The sequence below is a fragment of the Eptatretus burgeri genome, chromosome 1 (genome assembly GCF_056783735.1).
Source record: "Eptatretus burgeri isolate ZD-2024b chromosome 1, Ebu_testis_v1, whole genome shotgun sequence".
Lineage (NCBI taxonomy): Eukaryota > Metazoa > Chordata > Myxini > Myxiniformes > Myxinidae > Eptatretus > Eptatretus burgeri.
The window spans coordinates 53,533,963-53,552,907 of NC_140961.1; the positions used below are offsets into that span (position 1 = coordinate 53,533,963).

At 46.8% G+C, this 18,945-nt stretch overlaps 1 protein-coding gene across 1 annotated transcript in view; it reads left to right on the top strand.

Moving 5' to 3' along the window:
* Positions 1-18,186, top strand: part of LOC147034499 (uncharacterized) — a gene marked incomplete at its 5' end in the record, with an annotated part of 68,614 nt that extends 50,428 nt beyond the window's left edge. Inside the window, 2 exons of the mRNA XM_085884315.1 lie at positions 7,344-7,436; positions 17,919-18,186. Of these exons, the coding sequence (XP_085740441.1) occupies positions 7,344-7,436; positions 17,919-17,993 (168 nt within the window). The remainder of the gene's footprint in view (positions 1-7,343; positions 7,437-17,918) is intronic.
* Positions 18,187-18,945: the final 759 nt, after the last annotated feature.

Below are 18,945 nucleotides of genomic sequence, written 5' to 3' on the forward strand. Positions count from 1 at the left end.
GGGATCCTAGGATCTTGAGTTCACATCCCCCTTCCCTGGTGAATTAATACCAGGTGAGGTTGACTTTGTCATCCTTCTGAGGTTGGTAAAATGAGTGCCAGCTTGCTGGTATCTTGTGTTGGAGTGGTGACCCATCCAGGATTGTGCCCAATAGCCAAGGAGACAGCTTAGGCAGCACCAATGCTCTGCACATAGTATGGTCCCAATGGATGGATTGCCAAAAAAGATGCACCCAACAGGGCCATCATATCCACACGTAACTAACTCCACAATAAATTCGTTTGAAGAAAAAACCTGTGATTAGCAAGTAAGAGCATTCAAACCAGCCACCTAGCTACATGGCAGTTATATCAGATTATCAGCCAGCAATTTCCATTAAGATTGAGTGTGTAAAAAATAGTTGTATGCATGTCCAGCAGGAAGGTGCAGAGGTAGCATACTTACCTCTGACCTCTATTATGTGGGTGTGAATCTTGGCACGACTTCAAACTGCTGGATTGATGATTCACCAGCAGGGCATTGCATCACAAAGTGCAGTGTTCCTTGGATGAAGGTTAAGCTGGAGACCAGTTTGGAGACTAGTATCAGTTGGTGGACAATAAAGATCCCATGATGTCTTTCACGAATATTAGGCGGGTTATCGTTACCACCTTGAATTCCTGACCTGATTTATTGCTGGTAGGTAATGGAAAACCACCTGACATCATAATCCTTGCTGTGAGTGCTTTGGCAGCACTGATGCCTTTTCCACAGTGGGATAAACCACCATAAATAGAGATACAGTTAACCCTTAAATATTGTGGGAGATACATTCCTGGAAAATGCTGAGATATTCAAAACCGAATTTCCTATGGTAATAATGGGGTTAGGTTCTGGGCAGAGGAAGAAAATAGAGGAAGGTGGGTGGCAGCCAAAAATAAACAAAATTTAAATAAACAATAAAATAAAAATAAATCTGCTTTGTGATTAAGTCTCCTGCTGTGTTGAAACAAATTAAATTTGCCACCTCTCCCCCACCATTCCTCCCCTTAATAACGTCTTTAATAGTTATCCTTTGTAATCTGTAGTGTTCTGTTCTGTCGCTCTATAAAACCAGCAAATAAATAAAATTGAAACAATTACTTTTGTCTCTTGTTTTACACTTCAGTGCCGTTGCATTATTGCATGAAAGCCTGGTGGTGTGAGAAAACCATAACAGCTCATCTCAAAAACCCACTGATTTAAGATAAATTAAACCCACGATAACTAAATCGGTACATGAAGAGGTTGCCACGATTGGTCAAAACCTGCGATATTGAAACTCGTGATGTCTAAGGGTTTACAGTATGTTATTGTAGTCGTCCCAATTTCACGGAAAGTGAAAAAGGAAGAAGATTGACGGTTTTGAAATGGTGTCAAGGAATGTTATATATTCTATGGACTGCACAAAGAACAAACAAGTCAGTGCTTGAAGAAATTATATCACCATGTATATGAGAAGCACTGATGCTCAAATAGAAACTGTCATACTTTGGACACATCATACGTGCAGAAATCTAAAATCTTGAGAAATCAATCAAGACTTTGTGTATGCTCGATGGATGGGGATAAAGGCTGCAACCAAGTTGTGTCTGCCAGAGATTCAGGAAGCAGTGAAGGATTGGGATGTTGAGAGAAATGTGAGTGTAAATGTCAGCCATGACTTGAGAACAAGATGAACAGACAGTCTCGATTTCACAAAACATTCTGTAGACTGGTGATATAAAAATCGTTATCCTGGAACCTTGGCATCGTCAAAAAAATAACACGTCTGGAATGTACTCGAGGCAGGTGCTGACATGCTTTTCTCTTTGTGAAACACAGCTCCAGATGGCGCTCACCTATACTGTCGTGTGACTGCTGTGTAAGTAATATATACTCTTGTACTAATTTTCATTTTATATTTTTCTTTGTGAGCCCAAAGTTCAACTCGACCAAGACAATTACAATGATGTCTATGTGAGGTTCAAACACAAAGGGATCACCACAATACTCATGTGCTCAGACAATGGACTTTTGTTGACGTGTCTGGTCCAGGACATTTCATTAACACTTTGCACCAAAGTGAGAGAATTGCCAAACGTTATGTGCTGCCAAAAAATTTACTATTTTAGTCAGTCATTTTAACAGGCCGGCTATCGGAGCCAAGTGCAGATTGATGGCGATTCTCTGCTTTGTGCTTCCAATGCATCCATTCCTCTGTAAAGATTGCATGCAAAGTCCTCATCATTTATCTTTTGAGAACCTTCGTTTTGAGTGTATTTTTTGACCAAAGGCATGTACTATTGATTTATTTTCCACCCCCAAGTGAAGCCTACAAATTGTTGTTGAAACAAAACCCCCATCACGATTGCTGTACAGAACCCGGATGCTTCCAAGAACCAGTTCCCACTAACACAAACTGCTGCTGATTACTGCTTCTGAGAAGTTCAGCTTGGAACTGAATTTGATTGAATAGGTAAGGCAATATTCATCAGGACCATACCCTGTGCAGAGCGTTGGTGCTGCTTAAGCAGTCTCCTTGACTATTGGACACAATCCTAGACCGGTCGCCACTCCGACACAGTATACCAGCATGATGGCACTCATTTTGCCGACCTCGGAAGGATGACAGGCCAAGTTAACCCCACCTGGTATTAATTCAACAGCTGAGCAGGATTTGAACTCAGGACCCTAGGATCCCAAGCCCACCACCCTAACCATGAAGTCAACACCATACATACATACATATATGCATATTTATTGGACTCCATCACCAGTTTGAGAAAGAAATCAACGAGCCAACCTCACACCGAGCCCTAATACCAATGCAAAGGAAGTGGACAAATTTGTGGGCATTGCCCAAATTCATTGGATGTGACCAGCAAGCTGAGCAGTGGGAAATTGGTCATGAGGACCACTGTAGTGGGTATAAAAGTAAATTTGAAACAAGTTTCTTTGGTTGTGTACTAGGGTTTAGTGCAGGTACTCTGCACCATAGAATGTGCCTCGGTCACTGTTAAGGATAGCAGAGAATGATTGACATTTGAGATGACACATTCGGTCCCAAGTTATTAGGTAAGAGTAAGTGTCAGTTGGTCACCCTTTCTGCCAGCGAATGAGGTGAAGCCCTGCCACATCGGCTCTTTACGTTTTAGGTGCAGCATCATTTCCTCCCCAGAAGGGGGTAGTAGGTTTCTAGCTGGCTGTCCTCCCCTCCCCCACCCCTGTTACTGTGACAAGGCTGAGCCCTTCAGACCTTTTGAAATTTTTTTTGACCTTTTAGGACCCCTTGACCCTTCGACCTTTTAGACCTTTAGACCCATCAGACTCCTTTAGACCCAAACTAGATTGTAAAATACCCTTTCAAACTTTAGACCCCTATAGACCCTTTGGACCACTTTGACCCTTTACACCCGTTAGACCCTGTCGACCTCTTCAAACATCTATGGAGTCTTCTTGCAATTTGCAAACCATACTGTCACCAAGTAATGTGCAATCTCCACCCACCCTCTGGGTGGGTACTCTGAAATTTTACATTAGGTCACTGAATTGGTTCATCAATCAAAACCTACTGTTGAAGCATCTTGTTCTTGAGGTCAAAAAATCATCAATTTTCATCCTAAATTTGAACAGGATTTGGATATTGGGTCACAGACCTAGTTCACCAAAGATTAGAACGATTGATTTACCCTTTTTGACATGTCAACAGTTTCCATGACAATAATTTTACCCCAGTATAATCAATGTGGGTCTTTTTGTGATTTTATTATTACCATACTTCAGTAGTTTTTCAAGATATCAAATTGAAACTCATGCAGCTTATTTGTACATATGTGTAGTATATGTGAGGAAAATTTGGTTCGTCAAAGGTCAAGGTCAAGACCATCCGAAACATGTAAAACACCATTGGGCTGCAATTAGAAAATGTATCAACCAAATTTGTTATGCATAACATTCCATCATGTAAAACACTTAATGGGTCAAATTATCCAAATTGCTGTTTCCATGGCAACTATTGTTTATTTGGATTTTGCCAAGTATTGTGCTATGTACAACATCTAATACAAATATAGAAGGTTCCCATTATAACACGGTTTCTGAGCAGTGGTCGATGACCTTTCTTGCTCTGCGTGGAACAACACAACTCGCATCTCAGACCTTTGCCCCGCCACCTTGCTGTTTGACACATCCTCAACCATCTTAACTTTCTATCGGGATCCATCGGTGCTATCCATTGAAATCATGAGTGGTAATATCTTGATTAATGATGACCCGATGCCTGTCACAAACAACATCGTCACGATGGATGTCGTTAAGGACACAAGCAACAGGCACAGATAACTAATGTAACATGTTCGACAGGGTGATCTAATAGAGACTGGGGAAAACGGGGGTAAAACCTGGAATTAATTTATTTATATGTCTTTAAATCTCTTTAAACCTTTATTTAAATTGAATTGTATACTTGAATACTGGAGAACACAAATCACTTTCATAATACTTCTAAAATCATGCGATATAGTATATCATTGTATAACATAAGAGGGTGTGGCATGTGAAAAGGTGTACTCTTGTGGTGAAAAAGAGACCGCCGATATGCCTGTGGACGATGCCGATTGATGCTGCTTTCTATGGCGATCAATAAAGCCTTCATGTCATAAACTGCGACTTGTCATCATATTACAGTAAGATTTGTTGGTGTGCCGATAAAGAACAGAGCACAAGTGTATAAGAGTGATGTATAAGACTGCTTCAGTAGCGCTAAACATCCAGATTTTTAACATAAAAATTGAAATATATACCTGAACACTAACGTGTGGGGCATCGTGTTCGATGAACTCTATAGTTTATAATTGCATTAATTGTTACATCTACTTCCAGCATATTCTTTCCTTAATATCTCTCTCTCTCTCTCTCTCTCTCTCTCTCTCTCTCTCTCTCTCTCTCTCTCTCTCTCTCTCTGTCTCTGTCTCTGTCTCTGTCTCTGTCTCTGTCTCTGTCTCTGTCTCTCTCTCTCTCTCTCTCTCTCTCTCTCTCTCTCTCTCTCTCTCTCTCTCTCTCTCTCTCTCTCTCTCTCTCTCTCTCTCTCTCTCTCTCTCTCTCTCTGTCTCTGTCTCTGTCTCTGTCTCTGTCTCTGTCTCTGTCTCTGTCTCTGTCTCTGTCTCTGTCTCTGTCTCTCTCTGTCTCTCTCTGTCTCTCTCTGTCTCTATCTCTCTCCCACCCTGCTGGATGTTGGTGAGTTGTGCGATGGGTGTGGCATCATGGCGGCTCTGCGAGTGAGTACTGTGTCGTGTTGGTGTTTTTCTTATCCCCTTTTCGCTCCCCTTGTATCCTTGTTTGTGTTTGTGAAGTTTTCCCCTGTGTTTCCTTTCTTTGTTGAGACAGGAGAGAGAAAGAGAGCGTGTACAGTAAGTGTTTTGCAGGCCTGTTCAGGACTTCCTGGTTTTTGGGCCTGCTTTTCTACTTGCTGTGTTTCTCCGTTTAGCCTTTTTCTTCACTAAATACTTCGTTCATATTAATCTTTTGTTTCCCTCCACTTGCTAGTTTTGCTTGTGGCAGGTTTGCTTTTGATTTCTTTGATTCTTCAATTTACTCTATTGTTTTACATTATGGCAAACGTATGTTTGCATCATCGTGTGTATGAGGAACTCACTCCAAAGAACGGGGTCATAGTTTGTCCACCGGACGGAGTCAGTGTTGATGATGTCATAATGGGTTTCGGAGAGCTCATTGGGCTCGAAAACATTCTCGCAGCGTCGAGGATGAATCAACGTATTGTGCTATTTTTGTCTGGAGAGTGATACATTGCTCAGACGGTTGAAACTGGCTTGTTTATCCTGCCGGATCTTTTTGTTTCTGTAAGTCCTTTGGACACACCTACTGTTCAAATTATTATTTCAAATATTCCACCTTTCTTTAAAAGTGAGGAGATTATCTCTGCTTTAAGTAATTTTGGGACGGTTGTGTCAAGAATTTCCAGGATCCCATTACGTTTGCGTTCTGGCATTTTGGTTCGACACATTATGTCGTTCCGACGCCACTGTTATATTGTTTTGAAGAATGGTGCACGGTCACTTAGTATTGCTGTGACTCTTAAATATAAAGATCGTAGCTACCAAGTTTATATCTCCACTGAGGTAATGACATGCTTTATTTGTGGTGAGCATGGACATTTAAAGAATGCGTGTCCGAAACCAAACATTCCTAGTGGTGAGTCTCAACATGTGGAGCCGAATGAGGAATCTCAATGCCAGGAGTCTAGACCAAGCACTAATGATGCACCTGGAGCTGCAGAACCCAATCAAAGCACTAGTGGTACATCTAGAGCGGAGGAATGTGCAGACACCTCCCATAATTAGCCCTGGAAAGCGAGTGCAGAAGTCAAAGAATCTCAAGTAGACGACAAGGGTTTTGTCACTGTTCACTCCCGAAGAAACAAGTGTCCTAACGTCAATGGTCATGATGTAACGGTGAGCGTTTCTAAAAAGCTTGCGCCGTCGAACAGACTACACGGCTCTCATGTAGATACAGCCAGCTCGCTCGCTGCTTTGGAAACTGAAAACAAATTTGCTGTTCTAGCTCCAGTGGATGTTGACAGTGCTCCTGATCATGTTCAGGATAAGCACGAGCATGAACAAGAGGGCAGTGTTGTGCCCCAAGAAGTAGTTGTGACCACCTCAGCAGATGCTGATGTCACGGACATTGAAATCCCTCTCTCTACTTAAGGTGTAGTGTCTGAGACATCTGCGTTCCAGCCAACTCCGGACGTTACAGATGTGGAGCGTGTGTGTTCTGCTTCGGTAACGGCTTTTCCCCTCCCACCAGAAATCAAAATGCCTGCTCCACCTGTGGTGCATGGTTCAAGTATGGATCACCAATCAGACTATGATTCTGACGAGGCCTCTTTGCTTGCTTCTGGTGAAAGTACCGAAGTCTGGAACTATCCAGGCTAATTTCAGGAATGGAGAGTGTTCCGACTGTGCCCCCCATTTCCCAGGAGATCATAAAATTTTTACAGCACACCTTCTGTAAGACACATGTTCAAAGTCAAGACTCCTTTCCAGACATGCACAGTTATATCACCTCTGCAAAGTGGCTGCTCCTTCAGTCTGAGCAGTTTGGCATGACTGAACCACAAATTTTTCGTCTCAAGAAATGGATTTTGAAAGCAAGGAAACTACTGCGTCCATAAGCCGGCCAATTGACCGATGTCTTTTTCAACTTTCCACACTATGGCTTTTTCGATAGCTACTTTAAACATTAATGGAGGACGTTCAATTTTACGTAAAGCTGAAGTTAAGGAGCTTGTATTTAAGAACCAAATTGAATTTTTACTCTTCCAGGAAACCAGATGTTGCTCCTCCTGTATGAGCGAATGGGAGAGAATGATGAAAGGAAGGTGGTTCTTCAGCAGCTTAGAGTGTCCCAGAGCTGGGGTAGGCATATACAGTATTTACATCCCTCTCTCTGTAGTCTCATTGCTGATTTTAATGAAAGTTTTAAAGGATATTTAATCTCACTCACCTTTACTCTTAATGGTTTTGAACACACAATACTCAATGTCTATGCACTGAGTGACAGTACGGATCAAACTTGTTTTTTCACACAGTTAGAAACATCCCTCACACACTTAGATTTTAATGTATTTGTTTGTTAAGGAGGGGATTTTAACTGCACAATGGATTCTACTATTGATCGCAATGGGAAAGAGCCTCACCCAGCAAGCATTATGCCCCTGGCTAAGACTTTGACAACTTTCTCCCTTATTGATATTTGGAGGACTTGTAATCCATCAACACGACAATATACGTGGTGTCGGTGTTTAGATGGCTGTCTGTCCCTCACAAGGTTAGACCGTTTTTATATTAATAATGATTTTTTAAAATATTGTGACCCACACTGGTATCGTCCCCAGTGGTTTCTCAGACCATCATATGATCACACTTTGTATTCACCTGCCAATTCGTAACCGAGGTTTGTTCCTACTGGACTTTTAATGTAAGCCTCCTCGAGGTTAATTTGTTCCTTGATGCCTTTCGTGATTTTTGGAGAACTTTACTCAAACGTAAACCCTCCTTTCCCCATCTTGTGCAATAGTGGGACAATGCCAAAGCACAGATAAGATCCTTCTGCCAGCAATACGGAGCTTATCAAACTCGACATGACTCTGCCCTTCAATCTCTGGTTGCCAGAGAAATATTATCTTTGCAATCCAACCTCTCAGCCTCTAATACTGAAAGGACCAACTTTTTGCTGCAAAGAAAAAAGCCCTTCTTGCTGGACTCTGCAAAGCAGGCCAGACTTGGATACTTCCTCCAAGTTCTTCTTCGGACTGGAAGTTCGGAAAAAAACAAGTCAGCAGATAGGCTCACTAAAGATGAAGGAAGGTAGAATAACACACTGCCAAAAAGACAGAGTGTCACTCAAGGATTACTTCTCTGAACTCTATGAAGCCAAGAGCACTGATAATGAGATTGTGGAATCCCTGACTTCTTCCCTACCCACCTTATCAGAATCCGCACGTCTACAACTAGACAAGGAAATAACTATGGAGGAACTTCAGGCTGCCCTACATACTCCACCAACAGGTAAAGCCTTTGGTCTAGATGGAATGCCTGTAGAACTTTACAAAACGTTTTGGGACCTCCTGGGACGAGAGTTACATGAAGCTCTGATTGACGGTCGACAATCGAGTTTGTTGCCATTAAGCTGTTGCAGGGCTGCACTTGCCCTTGTCCCCAAAAAAGGTGACCCTCACCAACCGTGCAACTGGCGTCCTATATCATTGCTTTGCACGGATTATAAAATAGTGTTACAGTTGTGGAAATTCGCATTACACCATAAAGAGTCCTCAGGTGAGATATATCGGTAAGTTCATGTGTAGTTAGCCCAAACCCGTTGTATACAGGGAATATATGTGATCCATTCGGGCTGCGACGCTTCAGTTAGCTGTTTTTCTTTGGCTATTGTTAATTTGGTGCAAGAACAACAACGAACATCGCCACAACCAACATCTCACAATCACGCCATTCACTACACGGCGCCACCTTCCACAACTACGCTACCACATCTTCACCACTTGCCATTCAACGAGCACCGTGCGGGCGCATGCAAGAACAAAAACCAACAACGCTTGTGGAGTTTTCCCGCTTAATTTCCCCGCCTGATGCTTCCGCCTGAATCCGCCCCACCAAGCTTGGTGTGAAGGGAGAGTGCGGCAGCTTGCTCCCGATTGGTGGATGCACGGCGTGAGGCGGTCAGAGTGGGGGCACGCCCCCCTTCGAGAGCTTTCTGGAAGCGTCTCGAAGGAAGGAGGAACCAAGAACGGGGCGGGGCGCGGGGCGGAGCAAAGGGCAGAGCCGGCCCCAACAAAAGGGTGGGCGTGAAGAGTCGTTGTTGGTTGGTTGTTCCCTTGTCCTCAGTTGGAGGCTGAAGGCTCTTGGTTCGTGCAAGTGATTGAACAAAAGGCGTGGATGTGAAGGTCGACGAGAACGTCGTTCCTTTTCCTGTTCCCTTGTCCCTGAAGGGGAATTGTGGAGAGTTGCGGTGATCGTCCCTGGTCGGAGGTTCTGTTCGTTCATCCGAGCTGTCGAGCGGACCACACGAGCGACGCGCGGCACGAGCTCGCGGACGACGCCGGAGGGACTCAGAGTTACGGTCGCCAAGGACTCGACGTGCTCAGCGAAGTCGCGACTTCCTTTTCTTTTGGGGTTTTGCGTAAATGTCTGTGGGTGGCGCCAGTCTTGAAAAGTAGAACTGTTTAAGTGTTGTAATAATTATATTCGGTTTTAACTCTTTCCCTGCTTCCTTTTGACTGTATGGCTGTCTTTAGGTGCTTGTGTGTGTGTAATAAAGTGCTTGCTTGTTGAACTGTTTCCCCGTTTCGCTGCGTCTTTTTCCCTTATTTGAAAGCTCCATCTTGCATCACGTAAGGGATTGATAGTGGGTTTAAAATACCCGGTAAATAATCTGAACCGTCGAGGTCGACGATAACTCCGCTCGGTTATCCCTGCAGCACGGAACGAGCCGCTTAAGCGGTTCCTGTCTGGAGTCGACCTGCGGCGTGGTACAACTCCTCGCTACGCTACTCGCGTGGGTACTAAGGTATATCGACATTCGGCAATTCACCCTATTTGCGTGGGTAGAATGCGGATTGAGTCGTGGTGAGGTTAAACCCCCACCCGTGACTAGCTCCCGGCGTTGTTCCGAGAGGGTCACGACTGAATTGTCCGTTCCGGTGGGCGAGGCGGCCGCCATTCGAGTGAAGCGGCCGATCGCACGCCGGACGGGCCATAATTCGTAACACTGGTGTCAGCGAGCGGGAAACAAACTCTCCCGTCTCCAGGCTAGATTCACGGGGATCGGAACAGGGGTGTGCGAGGCGACCCCACCCCCCGTTCCCCCCAAATTACGAGCAAAACTAAATTAATCTCTTACAAGAAATAAGATGGAGTCTCAAGGCGAATGGGAGCCGGGAGTATTAGGGATGGATTTAGAATTGGTAGAATCCATGGTCCAGGATGAAATCCCCGTGCAGGACATTCCCATTGTAATACAGGAACAATTCCCCCCCCCTAACTGAACCCAGAGCCCGAAATGGGCGCGGCAGCGGCCGCGGTGTTTGACACCTCCCTCTCCCTTTCCGCCAAAACCCCCCGATCATGGCCGAATCGGCTCAGCCGAGTACACCCGACATTGCCCAGCTGTGCGCCATGCTGGCAGCAATGAATGCGAACAAAAACAACAAAATAGATGGAGTGAATAAACAAATGGATACAAACACAAATAAAATAAAGGAAGAATTGAAGAAAGAAATAAAAAAAACAACATGGAGGCAAATACTGCGGGGTGAAATGCAGTGCGTGGGGCGATGCCTGCAGGCGGGCATGATGGCGGCGCCACGTGCTGAAGCGAACGAGCTGGGGGGGGGGAGTGCAACGGCTGTCAGGCCCGCAATGGAAGCGGGTGAGGAGAAATTAATACGGGGGACGTGTTGGACGAGACACGTGGAGTTAACGACGGAAACATTAACGGTGACACAGAGGGAAAAACTAAATGGGGTGACTGCGACGTGCGAGACGAGACACGAGGTGACGACGAAGGAAATAGAATTAAGAGACGAAGGGAGACGCAGGAGATAAAAGAAATAATAGTGGAGACAAGGGAGGTAATGGGTGAAGAGGTGACTGAGTTGGCAGAGACACGGGAGATAGAGGGTGAATTGGACGGGATTAAGGACGAGCACACACACACGGAGGTAGTGGATGATAATGGGGGCGAGCTCGCAGAACGTGTTGGGACCCAGTGCAAGCAGCCGGATAGCCTCCTTCGGGAAGGGAGGGAGACGCTATGCTCCCTTGAGGCGGATCACGACCAGGCGGGTCCGGTCGTGCCGAGCGAGGTTGAAGGGGTGAGTGCTGTGGACGAGTGCACGGAGAGCTTGGGGGGTATGGAGGCCCCGGGAGCCCTTGAGGCGACCCGATTCCCCAGTGTGATTGTCCCGGTGTGTGTGGTGCAAGGTGTGAGTGCGCCCCCGTGTGTGAGTGGTGTGGTGGCAAGTGTGCCGAAGTGCGTGCTTTCCAGCACACATGGTGTGAGTGAGACCCCCTGTGCAAGAGAGACAGTGTGTGAAAGGTCGCTGTATGTGAGGGAGATGACAGTCGGCATGCGGGAGCACGCAGCCGCGTCTCCCAGTGTGAGTGTGATTGAGTGGAGTCTGAGCGTCGTAACACGCAGACGTGTGCGTGGGTCGAATGGTGACGCCGACGGCGACAGAGGAAGGAAGGCCGAGTGGCGGCCGTAGCTGTAATGGTAACGCGCCGGGTTTACACGGCGGCGAGCGCGAGGTCCGTGCTGTGGTACGCACGAGGCCGCCACGTGCGCGCTTGCGGGAGTGAAACCCGGTCCAGAAACGCCAGCGGTGAATGTTGCCGATCCCGCGACGGACAAAGTTTAGGCAGGACAGCGGATTTGAACCGGATGGGTTCTCCACGCGGGCGTGTGTGTGAAGCTCCGACGGGCAGAGCACATGTGTTCGTGTGGGGAACCCCTCGAAACGCGAGGCTTGTTTTTTTTGGACGCGCCGGGTGACGTCATGGCTGCGTGTATGGTTGGAATCCGGCAGGAGGGTGAATCCCTGCCGGATGGTACCGTCCAAGAGGGACGAGGGACGCGAACAGCTGCCATGACGTCACACCAAAGGTGCGCGGCTGTGAATTGCCGCGCTGGCGCGCAGGTTGCGAGTTGGCGCGCTGGTGCTGTGCAATTTAAAAACAAAAAAAAGCAAGCCTTGCTTTGGGTGAACAGGATTCTCAGGCAAGGGGTGGAAGACCCCCTTGCCTGGGCGCAGGATGTAACTAGTTAGGGGGAAGGGTTAGTTTAGTTAGACCGGCTCCATGGGGCAGGGATAAGTCCTCATGGGGCCCGTAGAATGGATTAGGTGGAGGGATTTAGATGAGATTTAGGTTGGGAAATTGATTTTTGAGATTTTGAGAACAGTGACAGACTTTGGATGTGCAGTGGGGACGTAGCTTAGCTACGTAGTGTTAAAAGGAACGTGCTGTAGTGTAAGGGATGATGTGGGAGCATGAGGTATTTAAGGTATGTAGTGAGCAGGATGGCAGAATTCAGCGGTGTGTGTTGAAGAGTTGCGAGGTGGAGACATGTTGAGTGAGTGAGGCCAGCGAGCCTGAGTGTATGGAGTGATTGTGGAATGCATGGTGCGATGAGTGATTGGGGGGAGGAGTGACTCCCGCCCAAGGGACCCCGGGGTCAGAGTGCAGAGTGAGTTAGCTGGGTTCGTCAAATTGACAAAAATGGAAGTCGTTTTGCTGTTGGTGGGGAAGTAGGCTCGAAACCCGCTTTGAGGGGTGCAGGAGCCCTGTTGACGGGTTGTTAGCGTGGCTGCGAAAGGTGAGTATCGCTGAGTGGGTACCCCGGGTACCAGGCTAGTCGGCCGCCGTAGGCCAAGGGTCCATGGGGGGCCGGGATAGCGTAGTGGGCACGGGTGCGCCCGCATGATGCGGGGCCCGGGGTGCCATATGCCACGGGGGCAATGTACTGGGCACGGGCGACCCTCGGAAAGGGACCCGGGGCGCCAACACGCCACGTGAGTATTGAGGGGGAGTCGCCAGGGAGGGCACTCCCCAGTTTTTAGGGAGCTGGTAGGCTCGGAGGCAGTGTAGTGCCCGGGGGTGCTATCGTTGGGGAATCGGCAGAGGGTGGTTCCTGCCAAGGGAGGTACGAGTCCCAGCCATGAGACCGTGTGAGGGCACGGGAGGAAAATTGGGGGGGGCATGGCCCAAAATTGTGAGGACACCAACACAGGCGATGGGAATCCGGGTTGATAGAACCAATAGATTAAGCGAGAGGCGCTTTTGGAAAGCCCCGGGGTAGTTTAAGGAATTAATGTTAGGTTAGATTAGGAAGTGTATCCCTCCGCACCATCCATCCCTTCGCTCTCGTTGTGGGCCGCTGGACCCACTTTGGGTTAAGATCGCTGAACTCCAAGGAGGCCATCTTGAGGCTTGAGTTGGGCCTCGACACAGGACGCTAGCCCTCCCTCATTCCCCTCCGGGAAGGGACCGTAGGGGTTGGGAGTAGGCTCGGTGACAGGATAGGTTAGCCGAACAATGACAGTAAAGGGGGTTAAGGGACGATTTCTCGTGGGGAAGTAAAAAATAAAAATAAAAACAAAAAAAAAATAAGTTGGGGCTAAATTGGGTTTTGACAAATTAAGGGGGTGGGTATGGACCGAGACAGGCAAAGGCGATAGGTTGGGAGGGAGATGGTCAGGTAGGTCTGAGCACGCCTTCTGAGTGGCTAGCACCACCGCACTCCCTCCACCAACCTCCACTGAAGGGCAAAGGCTGGCCACTTCATCGGCTGGCTGTGTTACTTCAAGGCCTGTGCCAGCCCACTTCATCGGCTGGCTGTTTACTGCAAGGCCTGTGCCGGTCGACCGTCTGCCGGCTGTTTTACTGCAAGGCCTGTGCCGGTCAGCTTCACTGCCGGCTGCGTTTGCTACAGCGGCCCTGTTTTGCCATGCCTTTCCTGCTACCTTTGCCATCCATGCCTACTGCCCTCGTCATCTTTTGCCCCCGTTCTGTTTTGCATTCTCCCCCCCCCCCTTGTTCATTACCATGTGCGCCAGGATCGTCGCGCAGTTTGCAAAGACTGCTCTGTTGGCAGCTACAACACGGGCCTGCAGTGGCGGCCCGTGCACCGTGTTTGCGTCCATCCATTCTTCCATTCAACCATCCATCGATCCATCCATTGTGTTCATTGCGTGTGCCACTTGAGCTGGCACGGAGACTGCGTTGCGCAGCTCAAGCGCCGTTGCGTTCATTGTGTGTGCCACTTGAGCTTGCACGGAGACTGCGTTTGTGCAGCCCATGCACCGTTGTGGTTCACTGCGTTCATTTCAAAAAGGGAGGCCTTGGACTGCGTGTGTGCAGCCGGCCATGTTCCCCACACCTGCATTGCCTGAGCCAGAGACTGCATGCGAGCAGCCTGGCTCCCTGCTAACTGCTTTTCTCTCTGCAGAGTCCATAGATCCTGGGCCATGGTTCGTGTAAATTTATTAGGTTAAGTTGTATTGTATATGAGTGCGCCCCTGGCATGTATGTGTTAGCGCCGGCAATTTTATTTAAGTCGTCCGGATGAGTGTGTTTGTTCGTTAGTTACTCAGCCCTCAGATTATTTATGTTGGGGACACGAATACAATTAATGTCGCACTGAGGGATCCGAAGGTAAAACGTACTTGGGGAGAACTACACATGATGGCACACGAAAAATTGACGACTCGGGACGAGTCTGTAAAAAGGGGAGGGGGTAGTGTTACAGTTGGGGAAATTCGCATTACACCATAAAGAGCGAAGGGCAGAGCCGACCCCAACAAAAGGGTGGGCGTGAAGAGTCATTGTTGGTTGGTTGTTCCCTTGTCCCAGTTGGAGGCTGAAGGCTCTTGATTTATGCAAGCGATTGACAAAAAGGCGTGGATGTGAAGGTCGACGAAAACGTCATTCCTTTTCCTGTTCCCTTGTCCCTGAAGGGGAATTGTGGAGAGTTGCGGTGATCGTCCCTGGTCGGAGGTTCTGTTCGTTCGTCCGAGCTGTCGAGCGGACCACACGAGCTCGCGGACCACGCTGGAGGGACTCGGAGTTACGGTCGCCAAGGACTTGACGTGCTCAGGGAAGTCGCGACTTCCTTTTCTTTTGGGGTTTTGTGTAAATGTCTGTGGGTGGCGCCAGTCTTGAAAAGTAGAACTGTTTAAGTGTTGTAATAATTATATTCGGTTTTAACTCTTTCCCTGCTTCCTTTTGACTGTATGGCTGTCTTTAGGTGCTTGTGTGTGTGTAATAAAGTGCTTGTTTGTTGAACTGTTTCCCCGTTTCGCTGCGTCTTTTTCCCTTCTTTGAAAGCTCCATCTTGCATCACGTAAGGGATTGATAGTGGGTTTAAAACACCCGGTAAATAATCTGAACCATCGAGGTCGACGATAACTCCGCTCGGTTATCCCTGCAGCACGGAACAAGCCGCGAAAGTGGTTCGTGTCCGGAGTCGACCTGCGGCATGGTACAACTCCTCGCTACGCTACTCGCGCGGGTACTTAGGTATATCGACATTCGGCGATTCACCCTATTTGCGCGGGTAGAATACGGACTGAGTCGTGGTGAGGTTAAACCCCCACCCGTGACTAGCTCCTGGCATTGTTCCGAGAGGGTCACAACTGAATTGTCCGTTCCGGTGGGCGAGGTGGCTGCCATTCGAGTCAAGCGGCCGATTGCACGCCGGACGGGCCAGAATTCGTAACAATATTCTCGAAGGTTCTTACCAACCGGCTCAGACCCGTGATTGGGGAAATTATACACCCTGATCAATCCTATTGTGTTCCAAAAAGAACAACACATGACAGTATTTTTATTGTACGTGACATGATTGATATCTGCACTCTTGAGGCAAAAAATGTTGGTTTGGTTTTTCTAGACCAGGAAAAAGACTTTGATACTGTCGATCACCTCTATCTTTTTTTCTGTTTTACGAGGGTTTGGTTTTGGGGGAACTTTTATCTCTTACGTACAGCTCCTGTATAACAACATTTTTAGTTTACTTAAAGTTAACAACATTTTATGTCAGCCTTTCCCAGCTGGTGGAGGCATTCGTCATGGCTGCCCTTTGTCCGGCCTTCTCTATTCTCTCGCAATCGAGCCTTTGCTCATTCGGTTGGGGGAACATCTTCATGGTTTTGTTCCCCAACCAATGGCGGACCCAGTTAAAGTAATTGCCTATGCGGATGATTTTTGTGCGGTTATCCATTCAGATGAGGATGTCTCTGCCTCGGTCCACTGTGTCCGTGAATTCAGTTTGGCAATCTCCACCAAAGTAAACTGGAAAAAGAGCAAAGCTCTCTTTCTTGGTCCGCAAAATGGCGCCACTCCTCCGACCCTGCCCAAGCAACTTGGATGAGCATGGGATGTAATTGTTTATCTTGGCGTCTTCCTTGGCACTCAAAATTTCGTTTTTAAAAACTGGGAATTTTTAATAAATAAAACTGAGAGGCGGTTACTAAAATGGAAGAGACGACTTAGTCAAACCTCATATTGGGGGCAAACCCTTGTTATTGATAATCTTGCGGCGTCAATGCTTTGGCATATTTTTACAGCACGACAGCCCCCAGATTTCATTCTTAAAAAACTACAATCCATTTTAATTTACTTATTTTGGGGGGGGGGGAAGCACTGGCTCTGGCCCAGTGTGCTAAGCCTGCCTATTGCCGAAGGAAGACAGGGGCTGGTTGCCATTACCAGCAAAGTGATGGCTTTTCGCCTCCTTTCGTTGCGCAGGCTGTTATACACGGATGTTTCTTGGAAAGCCTTCGCTCACTGCCTACTTCGACAGGCAGGGAAACTCGGCTATGATCAGGAAATCTTTCTCATGAACACCAAGAAAGTTGATATCACATCAGTGCCCCTGTTCTATAGAAGTATGCTGGAGGCATGGCAGGCAGTCACCATCCGCCATGATGACAGTAGCTACTCTCTCAAAATGTTTTTAAACAAGCCAATTTTTTTAAACCCTCTTTTTAAAGCGGAGGTCGCTGTGGCCACTGGAATTCGGTCCATTCGAGTCATCTAGGGAGACTTTTCTCCGTAATTCTACGCTTTTTCAAGCAGTCCAAGTTAAAATGGACTCCACAGCTGGACTTCACACCTTCGCTCCAACACCACTTTCTATCACTTTTAATTCACTTTCAAGGTTTCATCCCTTTAACTCAATGGAAAAACGTACTGTTTATTTTTTGTGTGTTAAGGCTCTTGTTCTTGAGAGACCTGCAGAACCACAAGCGCACTGGAAGAGGATGCTCCGTGTTACTCCTTCCACTGCAATCCAATGGCTTGTTATGTATAAGACGCCCATTGCCAAGCGCTCTGGAGACTTACAGTGGTGGCTGGCGCACTACATTTTACCCTCAAATGTTTTGTCTCGTCACATATGTTCTAGTAACATGGAATTGTGTCCTTTCTGTGGTGTTACTGAAAATATTTTCCACATTTTTATTGAGTGCCCAAGGCTGGCCCCCCTTTTTATGATTTTATCACATGTACTCTGAGGGCTAGGCCTTGTTTTTACACATTGTTTTTATCTTCGGTTTTAGTGTTTCTTACCGATGCAAAAATGAGTGTCTTAGCAAATTATTTGTCTTCTGAGGCTAAACTCGCTAAAACCCTGTAAAGGAAGCATATAATGCAAAATACCGACAATCCTGATGACAATGTAGTTAATCCTTTTAAAGCCTTCATCACATCACGTTTGCACTTTGAATTTCAACTCAGTGATTTTACGTTGTTTTTACACAAGTGGTGTGTGAAGGAATCATCTTACTATAATTCACCATCTGTCCGTCCCTCTGTTCCCAGGTACCGCAAAAACGGCTGAACCGATCGCAACCATTTTTGGGATGTGTAATCCTGGGACCCCTTGGAGTAAAATAGACATAAATATAATAACATGACCCCCTTGGCGGCTCCCAGAGAAAGCGGGTGTTTCTAGTTATGTAAACTTGTTGATGGTGTCATTACAGTTAATTTATGATTTTGCTTTGTTTGTATGTACTACCTCTTTCCTCATTTTAACTTTGTACAATGTTTGCTTTTAGTTTCTGATTTTCTTGTGCACGATGATTCCTGGAAATAAAGAGGAACAAAATATCAAATGTCTCTCTCTCTCTCTCTCTCTCTCTCTCTCTCTCTCTCTCTCTCTCTCTCTCTCTCTCTCTCTCTCTCTCTCTCTCTCTCTCTCTCTCTCTCTCTCTCTCTCTCTCTCTCTCTCTCTCTCTCTCTCTCTCTCTCTCTCTCTCTCTCTCTCTCTCTCTCTCTCTCTCTCTCTCTCTCTCTCTCTCTCTCTCTCTCTCTCTCTCTCTCTCTCTCTCTCTCTCTCTCTCTCTCTCTCTCTCTCTCTCTCTCTCTCTCTCTCTCTCTCTCTCTCTCTCTCTCTCTCTCTCTCTCTCTCTCTCTCTCTCTCTCTCTCTCTCTCTCTCTCTCTCTCTCTCTCTCTCTCTCTCTCTCTCTCTCTCTCTCTCTCTCTCTCTCTCTCTCTCTCTCTCTCTCTCTCTCTCTCTCTCTCTCTCTCTCTCTCTCTCTCTCTCTCTCTCTCTCTCTCTCTCTCTCTCTCTCTCTCTCTCTCTCTCTCTCTCTCTCTCTCTCTCTCTCTCTCTCTCTCTCTCTCTCTCTCTCTCTCTCTCTCTCTCTCTCTCTCTCTCCTTTTTCTTCTCTTTTTCTTCTCTTTTTCTTCTCTTTTTCTTCTCTTTTTCTTCTCTTTTTTCTTCTCTTTTTCTTCTCTTTTTTCTTCTCTTTCTTCTTCTCTTTCTTCTTCTCTTTCTTCTTCTCTTTCTTCTTCTCTTTCTTCTTCTCTTTCTTCTTCTCTTTTTTCTTCTCTTTCTTCTTC